Source organism: Haliaeetus albicilla, chromosome 19, assembly GCF_947461875.1.
Source record: "Haliaeetus albicilla chromosome 19, bHalAlb1.1, whole genome shotgun sequence".
Classification (NCBI taxonomy): Eukaryota; Metazoa; Chordata; class Aves; order Accipitriformes; family Accipitridae; genus Haliaeetus; species Haliaeetus albicilla.
This window is the reverse complement of record NC_091501.1, coordinates 3,417,348-3,440,050: the sequence shown is the minus strand read 5'-3', so window position 1 is coordinate 3,440,050 and position 22,703 is coordinate 3,417,348. Positions and strand designations below refer to the sequence as shown.

Sequence of the window (22,703 nt, the reverse complement as noted above, 5' to 3'; positions counted from 1 at the left end):
GTGTTTAGTTTTCTGGCTGACATACATGGTCTGTGCAACCAAGATCAATTTGCTCCCCCTTATTTCTCTTGGGCGTCTCTTTAGCCACTGTTGCTTTGCAGTTTTCCCTCTCAGGAAGCATCTGTGCTTTTTACTGTTTTCAGCAGCTTTTTACACAACTTGGTCTTACTATCTTTTCTACATATACCTTCTCTCTTTAGGCTGCTGCTGCAAACATGGTTGATGCTTTTGAACCTGGATTGGTGTGTACATCTCAGGGTTACTTGCGACTGCAGGCTGGGTTTCAGAAATTAAGTGCTCTTTTGGGGTCCTTTCTGAGAACTGGAGAAGGGACAAGTGTGTCCACTTCACTGTGCAGCCGTCCATCTCCCTGGAGTTTCATAATAATATCCATCTGTTCTTTAGCTTGCTTACGAGAAAGGACCGTGGGGTTACAGTGGTACCAATTAGCACATCTTGTTGAGACTGTGTTTAAAAATATTCACTGCCCATCTGTGTGGAAAGAAAAATCCATTTCTGTTAACGAGGTTGTTTTCCCTCTGACGTTTGCTGTCTGCAGTACCCAACTTGGTACAATGAGTGTTGGGAGAAGGGGTGAGCTTTACAGCGAGTGGACCAGTGCCTAACTTTGAATGGGACTGGCCAGAGTCAAGGTTGGAGAGTGAGAGGAAAGTTTTGGGTGCAGGAAAGTGGCAGAAGAGCACAAAGCAGAGGAAGTATTTGTAATATTCCCCCTCCACACCCCTAAATCCCACTGGAGACAGAGCCTACAATGGTATGGTGCTATGCTTGGGCTGCACTATCGAGCAGGGCTCTGTTAAGTGCATGCTCACTTGCATCTTGCTGGCCAAAGAGGGACCACAAAGGGTGGTTTTGCAGAGCACAAGCACTGCACTGACCACAAATTGGGATCTGCTTGTCTTACAGAGGTCCTTAAAAGTCTCACGGCGAAAGCACCAGCCATTCCCCACAGCCACTGACTCCAACTCCATTGTGCTTGGCCGCTGTATCCGTGATCGTCTTTTACTCTCCCTGACAATGGCAGACAACAGAAAGCAGCAGAGATGTGAAAGAATTTGGCTGTCGTCTCATTTGAAGGCAGCTTTGGCCATAAGGCCAAATTCAAGAAAATGGCTGGCATGGAGTGCTTGTAAATCCCTGTGTGAGCAGAGAGATTGAGGCGGGTGGCCACTGGGGAGGAGAACAATGAGCAGCTCTCCACCATCCCTCTGCCATCCCCAGCAAGGCACCCCCTCCAAGAGCCACTCAGCCCATTTTTAAATTTATCCCATGTCGACTTCCTTCTCAGAGCTGGCACTTTCCTCCAGCAGCAACAAAGCCCTGTGAAAGGCACTTACTGCGTCTCCCACAACTCCCTCAAATACCTGGGATTTGGCTTCCTAACCGTGTCTGTACGCTGGGTTAGGCTTGCTGCTGGTGCCACAGTGGGGAGAAATGCAAAGCAGCCGTGGCTATAGAGACACTTGAGAGAAATAGTAGGCAGCAAATCATGCTTGGCTGTGCGGTCCATGTATACCGGCCAGAAAACTAAATGTAAGCCTGGCCTACATTATGCATTGGTCTCTGTCACAGCCTCAAAAGGCAATACCCCCTCTATATAACTCTGGCCTGCTGTGTCAGACTGTCTCTCAGGACAGGCAGTGGTTGGTGAGGAAGGTGGATGCTGTCTGTGTGGGGTAGCAAGGTGTGACAGTTTGAATAAAGCTGAGGCACATCTCCATCACTAAACAAAGATGCAGGTGATATTCCAGGACATCTCTGCACTGCAGCTCTGGGGCAGTTAGGGAATGCAAAACCTTTAGCTTAAGCAAGAGTTAAAAACTGTGCTGTAACATATTTCTTGGCTATGTAAGACTGTGTGATCTCATGGAGTCGGGACTGATGCGCTGCAGTCTTACGTCTGCTTAGCTTCCTTTGGCAATAACCAGAGGTGAGGTGGCAGTACATGACATTTTATTCATATAGTTACCTGCAATTTTCATCTTAGTGTCATAACATGGGGTTGATTGAAGAGGTAGCCTGAAGGAAGCTTACAGACCCAAGCCACCAAATGTGAGGACCTTGCAAGCAGGTTGGCTTGCATGCAAGGATTAGCTTGCCCAGGTGCTGGTGAACAGACCATAACCTCCTTCCTAACTGTGAGCCCAACGAGTCTGGGCTTGCTCTGGGAAGGATCTAGCAGGAGCAGTGGTCCCCTCTGGAGGTGGTGGCACAAGTGTGACCATCTCTCCCTCCCTCCCTTCCCATTGCAGATCCATTTTCATGAGTCCTGTGGGCCACACACAGGAGAGCTGGGAAACAGGAGTCGGGGCAGGGGACTGGAAGAGGTGTTAAAGGACATTCCAGGCACCTTGTGTACCTGTTCCCTTTCCACAAGTACATCCATACCTTCAGAATAGCTGGGATGAGCTTGCCAACTCCCTCTGTCACCTTCCCCTGCTCCTTCCTGTCCAGGGGTCGAGAAATGCCTGGAAGTACCCCAAAAGAATGTGTACATGTTCACTTTGCTCCAGCAATCCATATAACTAAAGCCCTGCAGCTCAGTGTCTGGAGTGCTGGAAAACTGTACCCTGGCTAAAGATGATTTCTGTAAAGAAAAAAGCTGTCCAGCCACAGAGCTGGTAGTGAACTGGCTAAGCTTTGCCCAGCAAAATGCTCCTCACCCCCTCTGATGATCCATGCTTAAAAAAGCTTGGCCAGGTTTGCTGAGAAACATAGTAAGGCATGTTTGGCAGGCCAAGGCACTGAGGGATAGCAAAATGATAATATCTGGGCAGCCAAGGCTTTTTGCTTATGTGGCGGTTATGTAGGAAGTCCTAGCACCTCCGACTAGGTGCTAATGGGACACCGAAGGTATTTGTAGCAATGTCAATACTGCCTTGCCAAGCATTTTGAAACATGAGTCAGCTCTTCCCGAATCATGAGACTGGTTTGCAAGTTATTAATATTTATTTTCAGACTGAAAATAGGAATAACCTACCTTTACTTCCAAACCTTTGAATCTGCAGGGTTAATTCAAATGATGTTTACTGAATTTGCTCTGCATGCATGAAAACTTTGGTTTGTTGTCTTTGTGTTCTTTCCCTGCTTTAAAATAAAAATAAAACCGATTTTTTTTTTTCTCTCATCACACAGATTCAAATCCAGGAGGACTTGAATCTCATCAGCTGTTAGGAGATTTACTGTAAAACCACAAGGATTTGCACTGGTTATTGAGCAGCCATATGCTCAGCTCAGTGCAGTGCCCTTTTGCACCTCTGACCAAGCTGCCTACCTGTCCACTTTAAAGCTCTCCTGCTGGCAAGAGTTTACATTAGCTCAGATAGAGCGAGGACATCAGATTTATTCTCTATTTGCCCTTTTCAGTATTCTCAAATAAAATTTGTCTAGCATGATAGATACAGTTGCCAGTGGTGTCTAAAAAACTCGTAACTGAGGATGCAATGAGCCAAGATGAAAGCAGATCTCCGCTCAACCCCATGAACTGCTATACGCTGGAAGAGCCTCTTGGAGATTCATTCTGCAGACAAAACCCCTGGCTTCTCTTCACCTTTCCCCTTTGCTTCTAGGGGCAGGACAGAAGAGCTGCTTAGCTGTTGACCTGAAAATGCTTAATGCCTAAAACCTACATGCTTCCTATTGGCAATGAGAGCAAAAAAGCTGTCATACCCCCTCTTTGTCTTGTCCTGGGAGCTGCAGGATTGCATTTCTGTGGTCCAGGCCTGGAGCACGGGGTTTTGTAAGGCTGGGAGTGCTGAGGGCCACCAAGGGCTGCATCATAGCAGTCAGGGGGTCATACATCTTATTTTTAGCAGTGCACTCTGTACCTGAAGCACCCTTGGTTGGCTGCTGGTGGTGGGCAAAAACACTGAGCTACTAACCTTTCTCAGGGCATGCTCTGATGGGTGATGGATGGGGTGAAGGGTGCTTTGGAGGCTCCCGCTGTTGCCCAAAAGCTTGTGAAGCCTCCAGAAGGAAATGCAAGGCAAGGGCAAGGCTTTGCGGGAAGCACAAAGTTCTGGCAGATTGCTGTTTTCTGCTTAACTGCCAAGGATGCGAAGCGTTGGTTGACGAGGCTGTGCGTGTGCGAGAGGAGGGAATTGCCCTTTCGCACCTTCCCAACCTGCTTGTGGTTGCATAAGCCTGAAAGCGCAGAGCCTGAGGTTGCTATGCCAACTTGCGTCCCTAATTCCTCCCATCCGTCTCCCCGTCTGAACAACGCCGTGGGCCTGAAGGAGCGGGAGACCACCCCGGAATGATCCAAGGCTTTGCTTCCATCAGTGGAGCAGGATGAAGGACTCTGGGAGGTGTGTGTACCCATGGCCCTCGTGCCACCGAGGAGGGACTGCGCCAGAGCGACCGGTTTGCGGCACTTCTGCTTCGTTATCCCGAGTGCTTTACCTTTGCTGCTGAATTTGGTTTCAAGTCCTTACTGGCAGCACTAAGCCTGCACTGTCAGTCATCGAAGGAATCACAAGTGCGGCATGAATCTACGTGCCTGGCTTCCTTTCTGTAGCATTAAAATAGCGTAAAGTGCCTTTCAAAGAGACTGAGAAGGAGGAATCGCTATTTCCGGGTGCTTACATAAACCGTCTTCAAGTGCAAAAGTGGAGAAAATTGAACTCCTTATGCTTTTTCCCTACTCCCTCCCTTAAGAAGGGCACTATATAGAATTAGGCTGTATGATAAAAGGGCCAGATCCTTAAGACAGAACAAAAATGCAGTGTGGCTTAGGTCTGTACCACGTGGAAGAGCCTGGCAGATGAAGCAGCTCCAAGTTTTTGCATCCTGTCCTAATTAGCAGTGATTTCCAGCACAAATTCTTACTGTTATCCCCTTCCCTTTCTTTGTTCGACCTCCCACATAAACCACAGACCCTTTTCTCTACAGTCCAGCACTATCAGGGGTGGAAATCCTGATGGGTTAGTTTGCCAGTAATTAAATTTGTCCCTTCTGTTCATTTCATAGATGCAGTTGCCCTCTGCTTTGAAGCAAAGTGCAGGTCAGAGCCAACGGGAGCCTTTGATAATCTGGTAGTCTCATCCGGAGCTGAAGACGGAAAGTTTTCTTGCTAATTGGATTGTTGTGAGATTATCTGAAGAGGAGCAAGCTTCTCTGGACAGAGGGAGGCTGGGAGCGTGCAGAGTGATGGAGAAGGTAATGGGTAAATTTATACTCCTGTACACGTCCTCTGAGCCTTCAGCCAGAACAAACGCGTAGAAAACTCGGCTCTCGTGAGCCCCCACCTGCAGTACTGCGTTCAGGTCTGGGGCCCCCAACATAAGAAGGACATGGAGCTGTTGGAGCGGGTCCAGAGGAGGCCACCAAGATGATCAGAGGGCTGGAGCACCTCTCCTGTGAAGACAGGCTGAGAGAGTTGGGGTTGTTCAGCCTGGAGAAGAGAAGGCTCCAGGGAGACCTTATAGCAGCCTTTCAGTACCTAAAGGGGGCCTACAAGAAAGCTGGAGAGGGACTTCTTACAAGGGCATGTAGTGATAGGACAAGGGGTAATGGCTTTAAACTGAAGGAAGGTAGATTTAGAGTAGATATTAGGAAAAAATTATTTTCTGTGAGGGTGGTGAGACACTGGCAGAGGTCGCCCAGAGAAGCTGTGGATGCCCCATCCCTGGCAGTGTTCAAGGCCAGGTTGGATGGGGCTTTGAGCAACCTGGTCTAGGGGAAGGTGTCCCTGCCCGTGGCAGGGGGGTGGAACCAGATGGTCTTTAATGTCCTTTCAACCCAAACCATCCTATGATTCTATGATTCTATGAAAACACCTTACATTTTATTTCCTTTGACTCAGCAGCTTACTTAGTGATTTACACCAGAGTAAAAGCCACTTTGACAGGTTTTCATGTCAGAACGATAGCTTTTTACATTGCTAAAACTGGGTGCCAGGCTAGCACAGCCTGGAGCCTGAGCAGAAGAAACAGGCTTGCAGCAAGGAAAGGCTGGTGTTGCCTTACTGCTTCTGCTTGGCAGGGCATCAGGGCAGAGGCTCGGGGTGGATCTCCGCAGCCTTGAAATCTTGCCCCTAAGGAAGCAGGCAGCATCACTGCTGGCTCCATACAAACAAGAACTGCTTGTGGCTGTCACTGAAAAAATCTGAATGTTCCCGATTCCAGATCATCACACAGATTTGTGGGCAGAGGAACCAGGCTGGTTCAGGAAAATTCTCCAATTTCACATTAACTACAGGGAACCGTTCAAATTTGGCCCCTGTCAGTAAATATGTGCAAATACAGAAGCTTTAGTCTGAGCTCTGATTTTTTAGTTAAAAAATAAGATGCTAGTCATTTCTGCTGCAGAGAAAAACCTAACCCTGCAGCACCCTGAGGGCTTCTTTCCTCTTACGTAATTTGTTTTAATCTTGCCATTTTTAAGTCTGTTTCATGATTTTGAGGACCTGACATGTATTTGTGGAGCGATTGTAGCAGGCAACACTGCCTCTTAAAAACTGGGCCAAAGCAGTTTTGTGCTCTGGTTCCTTTCAAGGGCGCAGCTGAGGTTATCGACATGTCCATTAACTATACTTCCCTGGAAGGTTTTGGTACTCTGCAGCGAGCGTTTGTTATATACACATCTCTGTGTGCTGTGTTAGCTCCTGGCCATACAGCTGATGCCCGGGACCAGGGACGAGGAGATGAGGACTCTATTTCCAGTCCTGGAGCCTCAAGGCTTTTATTTGCGTGGCCCTCTGCAGACAGGTACAACTCATCTGCTCATGCTCTGAACTGGCCAACAGCTATATAATCTCTCAACAGGACCAATTAACTCATGCTCAACAGCTCATTAGTGATGGCTGCTCCGTTTTCAGTTAGTTTGGAGTATGGGCAGAGGGAGCTCATGTCTGGAGATGCTCACCCTGAGTCACCTGGGAGCAACTGCTTAAAACCTGTATGCACATTCAGTTTTTCTATTTGTAAACTGCTAAAATATTTATGTTCCTCCTCCATAGGAGGGACTGAGCCTAGCTTCCTAGGTATTTGCAGAATGTGTGGAGATATTAGCAAAAAAGTTACACTAAGAGTACATAGTATTACCATTATTATTATTATAATGGATTTCACTTTGGATCTTGAGTATGTGATTGCAGTCCTCTGAGAGGCGGAAACAGAACAAGAACAAAAAGAAATATAAAAGAACAATCTGTCATTCTCACCTGTTCTTCCCTCTAGAATGATTCCCATTCACTGGCTTCCTTTGATTATAAATAAAGTTGTATGATATCTCTCAGATCAAAGGAATGAGGCATTTTTCAGTCCCCAAAGCTTTCTTATTTTCTTAAGGAAAGGAACAGCGAAAAAAGAACAAGTGCTGTAATTGCCCAGGTTCTAGCATAGGACTGGTCCTTTAGATAGAAGAGGGCACAGAAACAATTAACCCAGTGTGTGGACACAGTGCCCTAATTCACACTGATCATCACCACGTCGCTGTTGTTCTTCTTGTAAGTAACCACAGTGAAACCAAGTGCCAAACAAAACCTGCGCAGAATCATGCAGATGGAGAGCCCGAGCCACCGTGGTGGCAACCCGAGAAGATCACTTAGTACAAGACACCTTCAGTGCTCGGGCTTTGGCTCCAGGAGGACAACCAAGGGAATCGTGCGAGCGATCAGCTCGAGGTTGTGCAGTACACCCGCATGGCTTCAGGGAGCAGCAGTGGATTTAGAGAAGTCTGTCTCCCAGGCATGGACAACGGTGTTGGCAGAATTGTGCTAGAAAGATATACCTGTAAAGATCATCAGGTTTTACAGGTGAATTTTCTCCTGTTTTCTGGAGGCACAGGTATAGATGGAAGGTGTTGGTGGAGTATGAATGAATGTGAGAAACCAGATCCTTAGAGAAGCAATCTTTTGCACTTGACAGATTGCAAGGCAGGGAGGGCTTCCGAATGGGAGTGTTCATATGGACCCAGCTGATCCCACATATACTGGCCAGGCCCAGACTTGTAACTGCTACTTCTTAATGGAGACCAAAATAGAATAGCTGGTCATAGGCAGCATCATGTGTGCTGCAGAGACCTCTGGCTTGTCAGTCTCCATTTCATGCATTTTTCATGCATCGCCTCTTGCTCCTATGCCATTTGTTTTGTCTTTGTTTTCAGCTGTATCTAGTGAGCCTTCATTGTGCTTTTGATCAGAGATTTTTCTGTGAAGACTTACAGGGCTCTCCTCCCCAGTCCTCCTTGTCTTCTCCTAACTCCCCCTTCTCCTCTGCTCTCCTTAGTTGTTCATATTCCCATCGCAGGTAACAGTATTCCAGAGACAATCATCAGCCCTGGTAAGGGGGTCAGAACGGATGGTAAAAGAGGACAGGTAAGGACATATCTTGGGGAGCCAAGTAACAGCAGTGGGGACACAGCTCTAGAAATGGCCCAAAAGGGATCATTTCCCTCTCTGTCTTTTGGAAGCACTGGGATGGTGCCAGCCAGAGGAGAGCTTTGGGGTCCTTTTGAACGAACCCCTTCCTACCAGCATCATTCAGCAGGAGAGACGTGCGTTGGCTCCTTCCCAGGTGTGGAGTTATCTGTCTGGACACAGGGCCCCGGAGCAGTTAGGGAAATGGGATGCTGAAGAGAGACCGAAAGACGTGATGTGTACCTGCTCCCACTCCTTCCTGAAAGGCTGACACAGCACTCTGCAGTCACTGTCAGGCGAGTGCATGACTTCTCCCTCCGCTCCGGCAGGATCATAGGCTACACGGATGGATGTGGTGGGGGTGGCTTTTCCTCCATCAGGGCCCGGGAGACTATAAACCAGCCCCCCCTTGGTATTTGCTGAGGGTAAAGAAATTAATTGTACACTTTGGGGGTTTTTTCCCCCCATGTTCTACCCTGAAGCTTTTCTGAATAATGGGGGGGGGGTTAAGCTTTAATTTGCTTCTTAGCAATTTTTCAAAGATGGGGAAAGCTTTAAAAAGTTTCACCAGTGGAATGAAAATGAAAGGGTGTATGTGTGTCTGGGGATGAAATCTGGACTTGCTGTCTCAGTGGCAAAAGGAAAGGAGAGGGACTAGAAATGCAGTCTTTTCTCAAAAATATTTCATTAAAATGTAATTAAGAAATGATTCACAGCAAATGCAGCAAATAAGAGGTGACTTGGATGTTTTTCACAGCAAAGCAATGCTTTTCCATTTTGCAGAGAACTCAGTAAATATTATTAACCCATTTTATACCCTGGGATGCTGAGAAATTACAGTCATACACAAATTCTGTGGCAGGACCAAGAATATAAGTCAGACCACCACTTTCTCAAATGTATGTCTTCTCCAGCTGTATTCTCCCAATTATTACTGTTTTAACTCATAACTGATGATCATTACTTATTTTCCCAGTCACTGTGACACCCCTGGCGAGCCCTTCACTGAGTTTAAATACCCAGGGGGTACAGGTAATGCAGGGGCAGTAATACTTGTGGCTGCTCATCTACTTGCTGTTCAGAATATGACTTGGTACCTGCAGTTTACTGACTCCTGAACACCAACTTTTCAGCATTGCTTGAACGGAAGGGCACCAAGCAGGAGAAGTGAATGTGGGAGGGAGGGAGGGAAGGTGAGGGGGTGGAAAAATGAGCCTGCTTTACTGAATAATGAGGGGAGTGAAAATGAATGGGAAAAGAGAGAGAAAAGCTGGTTTAAATATTTAATCTCTGTTGCATTTGCTTTTGAAGAGGAGACAAAAGCCTTGGAACATCTTTTGTCTTGAACTAATTCTGACCAGAGATGAACGGCATGTGATTGTCACTTCTGTCATTTGCCTTAAGGTGGAGAGAAACAGATTGGTCCTGCTGCATCAGCCCATCACAACAATCTCCATCTCCAGCCGTAGCCAGTACCCGGAGCTGCAGAAGGTATAAATTACTCATGATGGTGACAATTCTGCCCCACGAGCCCACATTGCCCCAGATCCTGGTGCCAGCATGGTCAGCGTGTGTGCTGCCTCTGCTTCTTCAGAGAGGAGGAAGCTCCTCTGAGGGGTCTGAGGAGTAGTTGTGTCCCACCATAGAGCAAGTCACTTCACTTCAGGTCTTCACCACTCGGAACCAGGTGGTTAGTGCAACACACATCAGTAGTTATTTTCCCCTGTCTCTCCCCATTCCTTTGGGGAATTTCTTTCTACCCAGCCTCTCCCTGCAACATTTCTCTTCCCCTTCCCTTGACTTGGCCTCTCAAGTCCTCCCTCTCTGCTCAGCCACAGGCTAGGCAGAGCCAAAATAAGCACAGCTGTCTTGTCCACCAACCACATCTGCAACATCTGCAGCACCTTCCGCAGCCGAGGCAGTCCCACGGGTGAGCCGGCAGGACCCGCATGCCAGCATCAAAGAGCTGTATGTGCTGATGACCCGCTGCATCAACGAGGTCATTTGCTTTCAGTTAGTCCTATATAAACCATATTGTCCAGCTGATATAACTCATCTGCCACACATTCTGTTTCTCTTGTCTCTCACACTGGACACCCAGACTCGAGGACTGCAGCACAAGCCACAGCCAGTGTCACCCAGCGAGGCAGGCACAGCCCTTCATAGTGGTGGTGGTTCTCTGCAGCCACAGCCTATCATCCTCTGAGATGGCCTTAGCCAGATAAAAACCTCATTTAGGCTTTCTTTATAGACTGGAGGAGTAGGAGGGAGAAATGCCTCCAGAGAGTAATTCATTGTAAGCCTGGCTTTTAAATTGGTAAATATCTGTAAGCTCTAAGAAAGGCTGATGGTGTCTGACTAACCAGAGGAAACTGCTGAGACTGGGAACTTTTTCTCTTGTTTTGGCAGTGACTTTGTCTTTCTGATCCACTTATTCCCTTTATAACCCTAAAAGCAAAGAGGTGCTGCCATCCCTGCTTCTCAGATGGGGGCAGATATAACATGACTTCTCCACCAGAGCCCCTCAGGACGTCTTTGAAAAAGCAGGGATTTTTTTGAGCTCTGGAGTCCTGAGCCCTGAGGGAAGGCATGAAAGACTGGCTTTTTGTCAACTCCTGAACTAGGAGCACACCAGAAAAAAAGAGGAAAAAAAAAAACCCCAACCTAAAATCTACAGCAACACCTCTCAAGCCTCTGAAGGCTCATAGTTAGCAATTATCATTCAAAGGCTTACTTCAGAAGTAATTTATTATTTTACTAGCTGTTTGCTAAGAGATCAAATAAAGCCAAGGTGTCTAGTCAAGTATGTTTCTATTTTATTTTGATATAATTTGAGGAACTCGACTGGCTACTTTAAATGCTGGAGAAGACAGCTGAGTGGGAGTTTGGGCTGGGAGAAGCCAGCTAGGCAAGAGTTTGCGTTTGGTTTACAAAAGAGCTTGAGTAGGCTGAGATTCCAGGCTGATGAGAAGGTCTCCATGATGACTACACTTCTCTCTTTTTTGGCAGAGAACTCATACACTCAACATGTGAGCTATAGGAATGAAAGAGGAGTTTATTCTCTGTAACACTACAGGACTTGACTTTATTTTTGAAGAGTTCTTCCCATGGCAGTGATACCAGGAGGCTGGTCACTCTGTTTGGATCTAAGCTACACAGTTGACCAGACACCAAAGATGGCAGCTTTTGGTCCAGGTTTGATGTGAACCAATGACTTAGGAATGGAAAGCATCTTATCTTATTTCAAAAACTTATTTGAGCTATAGAAATACTCCTCTACCTTTTGCCAAAGAGAAAAGGCTCAGGAGCTGACAAAGGAGTCCTGGTACTGTGGTCTAAAAAGTTTACTCTTTACTCTTACTCAGTTCAGGTCATGACCAGTTCACTACTGCCGCAGTGTTTCAGTGGTGCTGTGCCAAGCCGTGCCCTTCCTTCCGAAATCTAAAGTTGTCTGCAGGAGCTGCTGCCTCCCGAATTCGATCAATGATAGTTTGCGTTTGTGTTAGTCTCGGAGCCCCAAATCCACCTCCTGCTCTGTCCTGACCTTAGCGGGAGCTGCTGCCTCTTGCAGAGGGTTACAGCAGGACCCATCCCATAGCATGGGTTGTGGTCTTCAAAGTCTGTCGGCACAGAGGGACGTACAGGCACGTCAGACCATGTGCCTGCAACAGCCGTGGTACCCTGCTCAACGTCTGCTGAGGGCCGCTGTGCAGCGCCGGGAGCAGGGGAGAAGGAGGGAAGCATTATTCTGAGAGTGACAACAGAAACCTCCTGGTGCTCGGAGGAGAAGGAGGAGAAAAAGCAAAGCATCTCAGGAATTCCTCAAAAGCTGCCGGAATCGTTGGGGGGGTCTGGAGACGAAACAGATGAGGTAGCTGGAGGAATCTTTGTGTTCAGCGAAGAGTAAATTTGCTCAAAGAAAAAGAGAGAGAATTGTGGGAGACCTGAAACTATATTCGGATTTGGGAGATCGTGCCTCCCTTCCATTTTGTTATTGTCAAAATATCTTGAAAATCTCAAAGTGTTTTTCTTCCTCTTTTTTTTTTCCTCCGATTATAAGTTTTAAGTGGGAAATGCTGAAATACTTCATTTCAAATCTTTCAAAATCAATCTTTTTGACATCTCTTAAAATAGACTTGTAGATCTAAACTATTACTTCAGCTCAAAAAGGAGAAAAAAAAAGTGAAATAAACTGCAAACACGATTTTTCATTTGGGCTTGAACAAACTCCTTGAATTCACCTTAATTTTTCTTTGTTTCTCTTCTTTTTCTGACCCTCGGTCCCCCACACTTGCAGTTTGTTTGACCTTTTTTTACATTTTTATTACCCAGCTCTAGTTTAGTCTCTCATTTATTTAAATGTTCCTAAAAGAACAGCAGTTACAGATTATTCTTATTTCTTAATCAAACCAACCAGCAATCCTAACGTAACGTCTTCGAGGTTGAGGGAACAGGAGAAAGTATTCCATACGGCAAAAGAATTACAGGAATTATGGACAGAAAGCCCCTACTTGGGAAATGAGTCAGTCTGCTTCTGTCTAGCAGAAAAGATCAGCACGGAAGTGTAGAGCCTTTAGAAACAGCTTATGAATTTACAGCTTGAAAAGTAAGTGAAGTCTCTGTGTCTCTTGTACACATACGCTAACTCATTCCCCACACATGCATACATAGAGGTCTCTGGTGGAAAGACAGGGAACGTGCAGTCTGCAATGCATATGAACTTTCTGTTTAGAGGAAAAAAGAAAAGATTTTTTTCAATAGGCACAAAATCCCACCCCCTCAGCACCCCTCCTTCCCCTGTGTCTGACACTGACTTCAAGGGAGGAGTTGAGCCAATTATCTGTGAGTCCTACAGAAGGAAAATCTGCAATTTGCCAGTAGTTGTGAGAGCGAGAGGGAGAAAGGCAGGGAGGGAAGAAGAAAGACTTAATTGGCAAATGTAAAGAAAAGCCCTTTCTGTCCTAGAAAGAGAATATTTTAAAGCAAATCTCAGACCAGAAGAAAAGAAGCTCGCGGTGGTGGGGCTGTGCCAGGCAAGACCTGGGGAAGCGTAGGTTCACCATAGACAACTTCCATGCCCCCACTGATTTTTCCCCATAGGGTCTGAGGTGGTGCAGGGGCAGGGTGGGCCAGCTGGATGCACCCAGGACCCTGCACAACTGGGTGTTGCTCCAGAGACCCCTTCCCACCAGCAGAGCCTACGAAGCTTGGAAGAAAAGCCCGTGGGAGTGGGAGAGACTCTGCCTCTCCTTCTCTCCAACTGAGGCTGTGAGAAGAAGAGTTCATCTCACCAAAGGGAAAAGCTATCACTGGTTCGGAGACCCTTCTTTAGCCCATGTCGGTCGCCTGATCCAGTACTTACCATCCATGGGGGAACGCCCTCTGGAGCCCTGCGGTCCTTCCCAATCCTGCTAAGTTCCCAGGAAATACTGGTGAAGAACTGAGCCCAGAGCAAGCAACGTGGGATCCGCAGAACAACAACCTTTTACAGCAGCAGCCGCCCCTGATTAAAATTATCAGCTTCATCAGACTGCACCAAGACCCAGGACTGCTCCTCCAAGGAAAGAGAGGTAAGAAAGTAGCATAGAGCTTGGGATGAAAGTAGGAAACAAACATCCCACAGGAGTGATTGTGGTGTGCATGAAAATTACAGGGTTACTAGCAGTGACTAACAAGTGACAGGTCTGTTATGCATGGCACAGTTTGCTTCTGTCTATGCCCTTTTTAGCTGGATGCAGTGAATTACATTGGGATGGCAAACAGAGCTGAAGACTGTGGAGTGCAAGAGAGGTAGTTCAGAAGTCTGTTCATGGATAGGGAGTGGTAGGGAGCATACCCCCGATGGACGGACAGAAAACTAAGGTGTAAAAGCTGTAGGCAGGTTGAATGAAGAATGTCTTCCTTAGATATCTCTCCCCAGATGCTCAGGATCAAATTTGTCAGCACCTCACTGGAATTCAGACAAGTGCTCTTCAGAGCATGCAAAAGCAGGTGCATTGTCATTCACTCCGCTGTCTGTCTATGAAACAAGCAGGGGTGCTTAGCAGGTAGAAGGCTACACAGGGAGTCCAGAGAAATGGGTTTTAATGTTGATTTTGGACAGCTGTTTCAGCTTTCTCTGGGCATATGAGCTTTTCCCTTTATTAAGTGCGGATAATACTCATTACCTACATTTCTATGACACTTTTAAATCCCAGTGCTGTACCAATATAAAATACTAATGTAAAGTTTGTAGCATCAAGCCAGTGTATAAAGCAGAAGGTACCACTGGGAATTAATCTATGCTTAAGCATTTAATAAACTGGAAGGAAAAGATGTAGATTAAAGCCAGCTGGAGGTTGTTTGTCTCCTCACTCTCTTCTGATTGATTTTGCTTTATTTAGTACATGAACATGTGGTCTCTTTCTGTTTCCTTTCTTCTGCCTTTAATCTTTTTCAACGTATGAGTCCCTGTGCTCTCTCCCACCCCTGAGTGTGAAGGCTGAAGCTTCATTCTTTTTCTGAGGAGGAAATAAGACAGATTGTATTGAACTGGAGAAAAACTGGAGTGGGGGGATAAGAAGAGAGAGCACAAACCACAAACATAAACTCCCGGTTCAACGGCACACTCTGAGTCAGATTTGCAGCAGAGGTGATGAGATGAGTAGCACCCCCACGAATCAAAGTGCTGAAAAGCATCTTTTGACTTCATGTGAAATGAAATGCAGTCAGGAAAGCACCAGAGCACTTGACTGAATGCCTTGACAGGCGGAACAAGGGCTTCATAAAGTGACTATTTAATACACTAAAATCTGCATGTCCTCACGCCCCTTTTTCCCCTTCAGCACATCTACATCTTTGGGGCAAAGTCTCCTGAAATGAGCATGTGTCCGCACATAGGATTCTGCCTTTGATGGGGTGGGAGGCAGTGTGGTTTAATGACCAGAGATGCAAGGGTGAGGAAAGGTGAGAAGGAGAAGGAGGTTGAAAGGTAGGATTCCCAGAATGCGTTCACACTTCCCATTTGTTTGACCTTGGGTGGTCAGACAGCTTCCCTGTGCCTTACTCTCCCCATCTGCGGGTAGCTGTGGCGGCAATTCCTTCTCCAAGCTGTTCAGTATATAGTGGCATTAACTGAGGTCCAAAGCAGTGGAATGCATTTCAAGGTTGAGGACAGAAGTGCACTAAAAGTGCAAAAATAACCCTCCAAGCAGCTGCAGTGACACAGTTCACCTCCTTTGCTGTGTAACAGGAGTTTCTCTAATCACCAGCAGCTCGCTGGTTACCTGTCAGTCAGCAGTGTAATTTGCAGGATTTTGGCTTGTAAAGCTTGTAAAGCTTGTAAAGCTGCTGACCAGGATCAGGCCCCCCTGCGTGCACGTTCTGTACAGGACATACAAGGCATTTGCTTAAAAAGCATAACTGTGATCACTCCCAGGTGCTGCTGCACCAAGTTGTATGAAACTCATCTTCAGCAGGTGTGAACCAACACAGTCCACTTGCCCTCATGCAGCTCCACTGGTCCATCCCAGTCTGAAGAGCTGACTCATTTCTAAATACTGCACCTGGGCTGTAGAGAAGTTTGTAGTTTTTCTCACAAAATCTATCTCCCTGCTTTTCTCTGTCAGCTAAATAAAGCCCGAGAGGGTGAAAGGAAGCATCCCAAAGCAGCTCCGTCACCATTTGTCTGCCCATGGATGCAAGACAGTATTGACTGGCTATGTAGGAGAGGGCTGAGCCAGGGTACATGGCAGTGTTGTTTCAGAGATTGCATTTGGTGTTTCTGCAGTGTTGGAGATGGGTCCTGTTCTAAATAAAACGCAGAGTCCATTCCAAATACCAGGTGCGCTCCTTGCTGTCATTCCACCACAGCAATTCTAACAGTACCATAACTCTGCATGCGTGTGTTCGTTCAAAGTTATGTTCTGACATTACTGTCTGGCTCTAATATTATGCTGTCGTGCCCGCTGACTATAATTCAGGGTGTAAGCTACTCCGAGAAAAGCATTGCATTTTCTTCTGTGCTTTAGATAGGGCTGAATGTGCTGTTGGCGTGCAGCAAATTATAGCAATACTAATAAATAATAGCATTTTGCAGTTGCCTTGGGCTATAGCACAGCGCTTGTAATGATGCTGGATCAGAATTCCAGAGACTTCTTTATTTAGCAGTGACTGTATCTTCACTGCTGCTTTGGTGCTTAGCACATGTTAAACAAAGTAAAAGATTTTAAGCTTTTGACTGAGATAAGTGTCAGCTACATAAAAGCTTGGGAGATAAAATTCACTCGAGGGAAAGATAGGAATCCAGATCTGGACCCACAAATGATCTTCCAGCGTACATAAAGTACTCTCATTGTAATACTAAATAAACAACACCTAAGTTAAATAAACGCCACAGTGGGAACTTGATTATTCTTTAATAAGATCCTAGTAACTAAAATAAACTCTGTCAAAAATGTGCCTCCTTTGCTTTAATGGTTACCTTTCCCCACACAGGGGTTGTATTTTTCCTTTCAGCACACAATTCATTTGAACTGGTACATGAAAAATGTCTGAGCAACCCTCTTTTTTTTTCATCAAAGTTTTCTGCATCTGAGTGCTACGTCAAAATGCGATCTCCAAGGTCTTGAGACTCATTTTAGTTGTCAGGGGTTGGAAATCTTGTCTAATAGCTATTTAAGATGGCTGTCCTTCATCTTTTCTCCTGCTTGTACTTAGCACCCGTGAAGACTGTGACACTCACAACAGCTGTGTATGTATAAAGACTGAAAGTCCTATGAAATCTACGTTTCTGCAGTTCCATCCATTGCCAGCCATCCCACTGCAATGCTGATAGTTTGTTGACAGGGAGTTCCCACACCACCAGTCCAAACGGCAAGATTAAAATCTGGTTTCTAAAAGGTCACTAAAGGCACGGATCTATGAATTTATCATTGGCCAGTGTTATTTTGTAGCTCAGACTCCCTGCATCAGCAATGACGGTTGTATGGGACCAGCTATTTAAAGTTACTGAGATATCTAGCTTCCACTGATGTCAAGCATGATTTTTGTTTCTGTCCGACTTTTGGTTGCTCTCAGAAAATGAGTATTATGCACAGCTCCTATTTAGGCAACCAAACAAAGCGATCTAGGCTTCTAGTGGCGGTCTAGCTTCTAATGGCAGCTGCAGTGGATGCAGTATATTGGGAAATCTGACCTCTGTGTTTATGTATCTAAATGAGAACCAAGCTCTACTGAAAAATCTGGTAGTGTCTAAGTGACGCAAATGGTGGGAAGGATCCTGGTGTCTAAGTTGAAGCACAGCTGATAAAATTAGCCCTTAATGTTTAAATGAAATGAAATAGCAAATTACAGTTCAAAACCATGCTATTTTCACTGTAAATGCCTTCATTTTTATATGACTTTAAAAGAAAAGAAAAAACACAACAAAAAAAAAAAACAACAAAACCACTCCTTGGAAATTAGACTGAAAAAATTAAGCATTTCCAATGAAAAGACTTCTGTATGGACCATTGATCTACTAACCAGGACTGTGCTCCAGAGCACTCTTTGACAAGCTTGTGATAAGGAGCTGACCTACTCCATCCTCCTTTTAGTTTCTGGTCTTTCCTTAAACTCTGCTATTTCCTCTTTCAGGACAAAGCAATGATGAAGACCATGTCCGGTGGAAACTGCACCCTGAACGTGCCAGCCAAGAACTCGTACCGCATGGTAGTGCTGGGAGCCTCCAGGGTGGGGAAAAGCTCCATTGTCTCACGCTTTCTCAATGGTCGGTTTGAGGACCAGTACACTCCCACCATTGAGGATTTTCATCGCAAGGTCTACAATATCCGGGGAGACATGTATCAGCTGGATATCCTGGACACCTCTGGGAATCACCCTTTCCCTGCTATGAGGAGGCTTTCCATCCTGACAGGTGAGAAAGTGGGGGGAAGTTTGCAGATAGGGAACAGTGGGTGAAAGATTATAAGGATAGACATTAGCTTGAAAACTGTAGCCTGGAGATGACCGTTTCTTGGGAGGTAGCTAAGGGGACTGATTGATTTTGTTGTAAGATGCACTTCTCTAGAGAGATATTTCCCGGCCAGGATGCTCCAGGCACTATAGGGAGTGCATTGGCCACAGAGGAGAAGTCCACTGGGTGAAGGTTCAAAATTGAGGTTTCACCCTAGTTTGTTTCCCTCCTACCTTCCCCTCCTGCTCCATATTTTTTATTGCAGTCACAAATAAATGGCTGAATAAAATATCATGGGCATAAAGAGCAACAAAGGACAAAATAAACATGTCAGTACAAGACACAAGCAGTGAAAAACAAATGTAAAATGGACAGGAAAGGAATTCTAACCAAGAAAATCTCAAATATTTTTTTTTCCTAAAATTTCCAGCCTGATTCCCTTGATTTGATATTCCAGTAAAAGGATAGCTCTACTTTTACCCTTTCTCCTTGGTCTATAGTTAATCAAATGTGTTAAAGGGAAAAAAAGGAAAATGGTGGGCTCGCTTTGTACATTCTCATTGTCAAGCATTTCCTGTTGTGAGCTAAGAAGTATTCTTTAATTTTGAAAATGACAGTGGAGATATATTCAGCCACAGCTCACAACAAAGCTGCTTTCTGGATTTGCTATCTACCCCTCTAGCTAGCCAGTGAAACATGACTTTCACGTCTGACCAGGCTAGCGTCCATGTTCAGTGAGGTCCTAGGGCCAGTTTCTGGCATGTGGATGTGAGCTTTTGTCCCTGAAAACTCTCTTAGCATGTTCCACATGAATGTCATTCAACAGGCAATGATTTGCATTATTTTACATTTGCAAAAGGAATTGTAAGTCAGGAAATGTCAAAAGGAAATGCCAGGGGATCTGTGTCATTTATGTATTTCTTTTTTTCCATGGTCTGTTTCTCTTAAGCAAATGAAATGACAGAAGAGCACTGCACACTGGGAAACCTCTCATTCCTAACTTAGGCGTTTGGGTCTGACTAGCTGTAAATCTTCAGTTCAGGTGTTTCTTTGTGTATTGTGTAATCAAAAGGCCAAGGCTGAGCGGCTACTAGCTCTCCACTCTTCCTCGTGTCAGAACAGGCTGTCTTTTACACAGAGGTATGAATGAAAGGAAGAAAAAAGAAAAGCAATGCAGCAGAGCTGAGATAGAAATATGTTTACAAAAGAGAGTAAAATGGACAATAACTTGCAAGTCCAGTGCAACCTAGGAACAAAATCAGATATGACTGAAATAACATCATAGCCAAAAGTCTTTTCCATAGCACTACAGAAAGGTGTGGGGAGTTGAATTAAAAGAACTGGAATTAAAGTACAGCTGAGTGAATAGATTCAAAAGGACCAAACAAAAAATATGGGGAGGAGATGGCAAATAAACCTATTGCTTTTTTAAAATTAGCTCCTCTGACACAGGCTGCAGCCAACAAGCTTTTACAGTATCTTTTTTTAATTGCAGGGGATGTTTTTATCCTGGTATTCAGCCTGGACAACAGAGAATCCTTTGATGAGGTCAAGAGGCTCCAGAAACAGATCCTTGAGGTCAAATCCTGCCTGAAGAACAAGACCAAGGAATCAGCTGACCTCCCCATGGTGATCTGCGGCAACAAAAATGACCACAGTGAAGTCTTCCGCAAGGTACGCTCAGATGAAGGCGAGAACCTTGTCTCCAGTGACGAAAACTGCGCTTATTTCGAAGTTTCAGCCAAGAAGAACACCAATGTGGATGAGATGTTCTACGTCCTCTTCAGCATGGCCAAGCTACCTCATGAGATGAGCCCTTCCCTCCACAGGAAAATCTCCATCCAGTATGGTGACACTTTCCAACAGAAATCCTTCCGGATGCGCCGAGTCAAGGACATGGATGCCTACGGCATGATCTCTCCCTTTGCTCGCCGGCCAAGCGTCAACAGTGACCTGAAGTATATCAAATCGAAAGTTCTTAGGGAAGGTCAGTCTAGGGAGAGGGAGAAATGCACGATCCAGTGAAGGGGGCTTGCACTCCTGTCTGAAGTCATCATCCACATGCAGTGCCTTAAAGAAAAATGGTCTGTGGAAGCACAGAATGGGTTCATGGGGTTCATCGAGAAAACCCAACATGGAGAAAGGATAACTCTTCCTGCAGATTCTGCTGAGTCACGAATGTAAATAACATTGTCCTCGTAAATGACTGGGAAAAATCATGCCTGAGATATGAGTGCATTTCTCTGTCTTTGTAATGTAGTTCCTCTTCATTCCCCTTTTTGTTTAAAGAATACAGACCTGAGAAGTAAAGACATTTCAACCTCATCCTTACAAAGTAGGTCAAAATGCACAGAAGGCATTAACAGTTACGCAGCATGCAGCTCTTGCTAAGAGAGAGGAGGTTACATGTGTGCGTGTGTGTCTGTGTGTCTGTGTGCATGCATGTGTGGAGCACTCCTTTAAAAAAATGGGACTTGCATTTCAAAGGGCAGCAGTCTCAAATGAGGTTTCCCAGGTTGGGAGTGGACTCTATATACGGATGCATGACTAACTTGCTTCTGAGGGGACCTGCGTTAAGAAGAACTTGATTTTATGTTTGCTGGGACACTTATCATTTGACATTGACATGAATGTTGTTTTGTATTATAGATTTTATTTGGGATTTGGTTTTTTTATTGTGTGGGGGTGGGTTCTTAGCAAAATCAGATGGCAAGTGCGTTCGTTTGATATCAAAACAGTGTCTACTTTCTAGCAGTGAAAGGTGGTTTTCATCTGTAAAACTATGTAATATGTACATTGATTGAAAGTGAAATTGTTCTGCAAAAAGCCAATACATTTGACTGCTTTGCAAGCCTGGTGTGATATTGTTTCTCAAAGTAGCCACACCGACTCTGAATACCATAGTACAAATGCCACCCTTTGCCTTGCTGGCCACCAGAGCAATGGTTCCTTCCTCTGCCTGTATCAGCCAAGACTGACCAGATTCATGTGTAGGCTTAGACCACTTCAGAGGCAGGACTGGGTTTTCCTTCAAAATTAAGAACTGAACGGTTGTAGGGCCAGCTCCATCGCATTTCTTCTGTTAACATGCCTCTAGTCATTTTGTTCATGGTTTTCCCTGTTGTCTGATAAAGGTTGCCTTGATGGAAACCTTTGCACTGCAGAAGTCCTTCAGAACAGAAGCCTTGTGCTGGCTGTCCAAACAGGGCTGAACTGGCTGGCCAGATAAATCTGGGGCTGTTTATTCACTTCTTACCTTTCTCAGCCCAGTCCAGGCTTCCTTGTCTTCAGGTCTGTCCCTGTTCTGCTTCTGGCTTTGTTGTTCAACATGCGCCTGTATGCCCTCAAAGCCCAATATATTCTCTCAGATGTGAGCTTGCCACTCTCACTGACTTGAATGAGATGTGTGCCACATAACTGCGGGCAAAGCATGGCCCCAAGACTGTACACAACAGTAAAGTATATATGTTATATATACCTCAAAACGACCTTCAGGTATCTTGTCACTCCCTCACCCTCAAATTCTGTTCTTGTCTGTATCTGCCTTGCTGTGTCCTGGGCAGAGCTGTGAGCTAGTTCATGCTATAATTTGACAGGAAACCAAGAATGATGGTTGTCTGTAAAAATTAGCCTCCGGACCTCAAAATCCCATATTCATTTATCAGCTCCACCCTTCATTGGTACTGTATATTGACTGGTAAAATACACTGTTCTTTTATTCCTGTTGCCAGAGCAGCACCTTTCAGACCACGTCCCCCTCCCTATCTATAAATATGTAGACGGTTTATGATTAAACCTGTTTTATTTATTAGCTGTGTCCTGGTCCTTTTTACTTTCTCCATGAATAATGAGGAAGGTCCTATTTTTTTGTTGTGCAGCTACAGCTAGGCATGTGAGTTGTGGGTTGAGAGCCCTGATGAGATCTCCAGTAAGTTCTGGAAGAGCCTTTTATGTCCTCCAGACACCAGGAGCTACACATTTGTCTGTTTGGAGCAGAACTGTGTCTATATCTACATATTTTTATCTATCTATCTATTTATGTATCTGAACATTAACTTATATATACAGCTATCCTCACAAGCAGAAGCAGACAGTTACTCTTTCCCATGCTGCCTCCAACACAAGACAACTCTGTCCTTCATGCACAGAGCTGGCATGCTGATCCCTGGTGCAATCTAACGTGGTCTCTGCAGAGACATCACTGTTGCTCTCAGCAGTTTCTCCATCCTACCATCTGCACCTCTCAGATGGATGAGTCTTGGTCCCCCTGAGCACACACCCACCTCTCTACACTCTCCACCCAAGTGCACGACTACTGAATGTACCAGTGATCAAGCCCTGGGACTCACATGCCACAGCGACATGGGGAGGGTTGAGTGAGAAAGGTAT

At 45.5% G+C, this 22,703-nt stretch overlaps 1 protein-coding gene across 1 annotated transcript; it reads left to right on the top strand.

Annotated features, from left to right (window-relative positions):
• Positions 1 to 13,191: 13,191 nt before the first annotated feature.
• On the top strand, positions 13,192 to 22,125 carry RASD2 (RASD family member 2). The gene is made up of 3 exons (XM_009920272.2): positions 13,192 to 13,950; positions 17,996 to 18,275; positions 19,810 to 22,125. The coding sequence occupies exons 2-3, from the start codon at positions 18,005 to 18,007 to the stop codon at positions 20,337 to 20,339; spliced, it is 801 nt and encodes a 266-aa protein (XP_009918574.1). The 5' UTR covers positions 13,192 to 13,950; positions 17,996 to 18,004; the 3' UTR covers positions 20,340 to 22,125.
• Positions 22,126 to 22,703: the final 578 nt, after the last annotated feature.

Bases quoted from the DNA above. Each gene is read 5' to 3' on its own strand.
- RASD2 (XM_009920272.2), top strand. From the start codon at position 18,005: ATGATGAAGACCATGTCCGGTGGAAACTGCACCCTGAACGTGCCAGCC. The intron at 18,276-19,809 runs GTGAGAAAGTGG...TTTTAATTGCAG, and splicing joins GAGGCTTTCCATCCTGACAG to GGGATGTTTTTATCCTGGTA.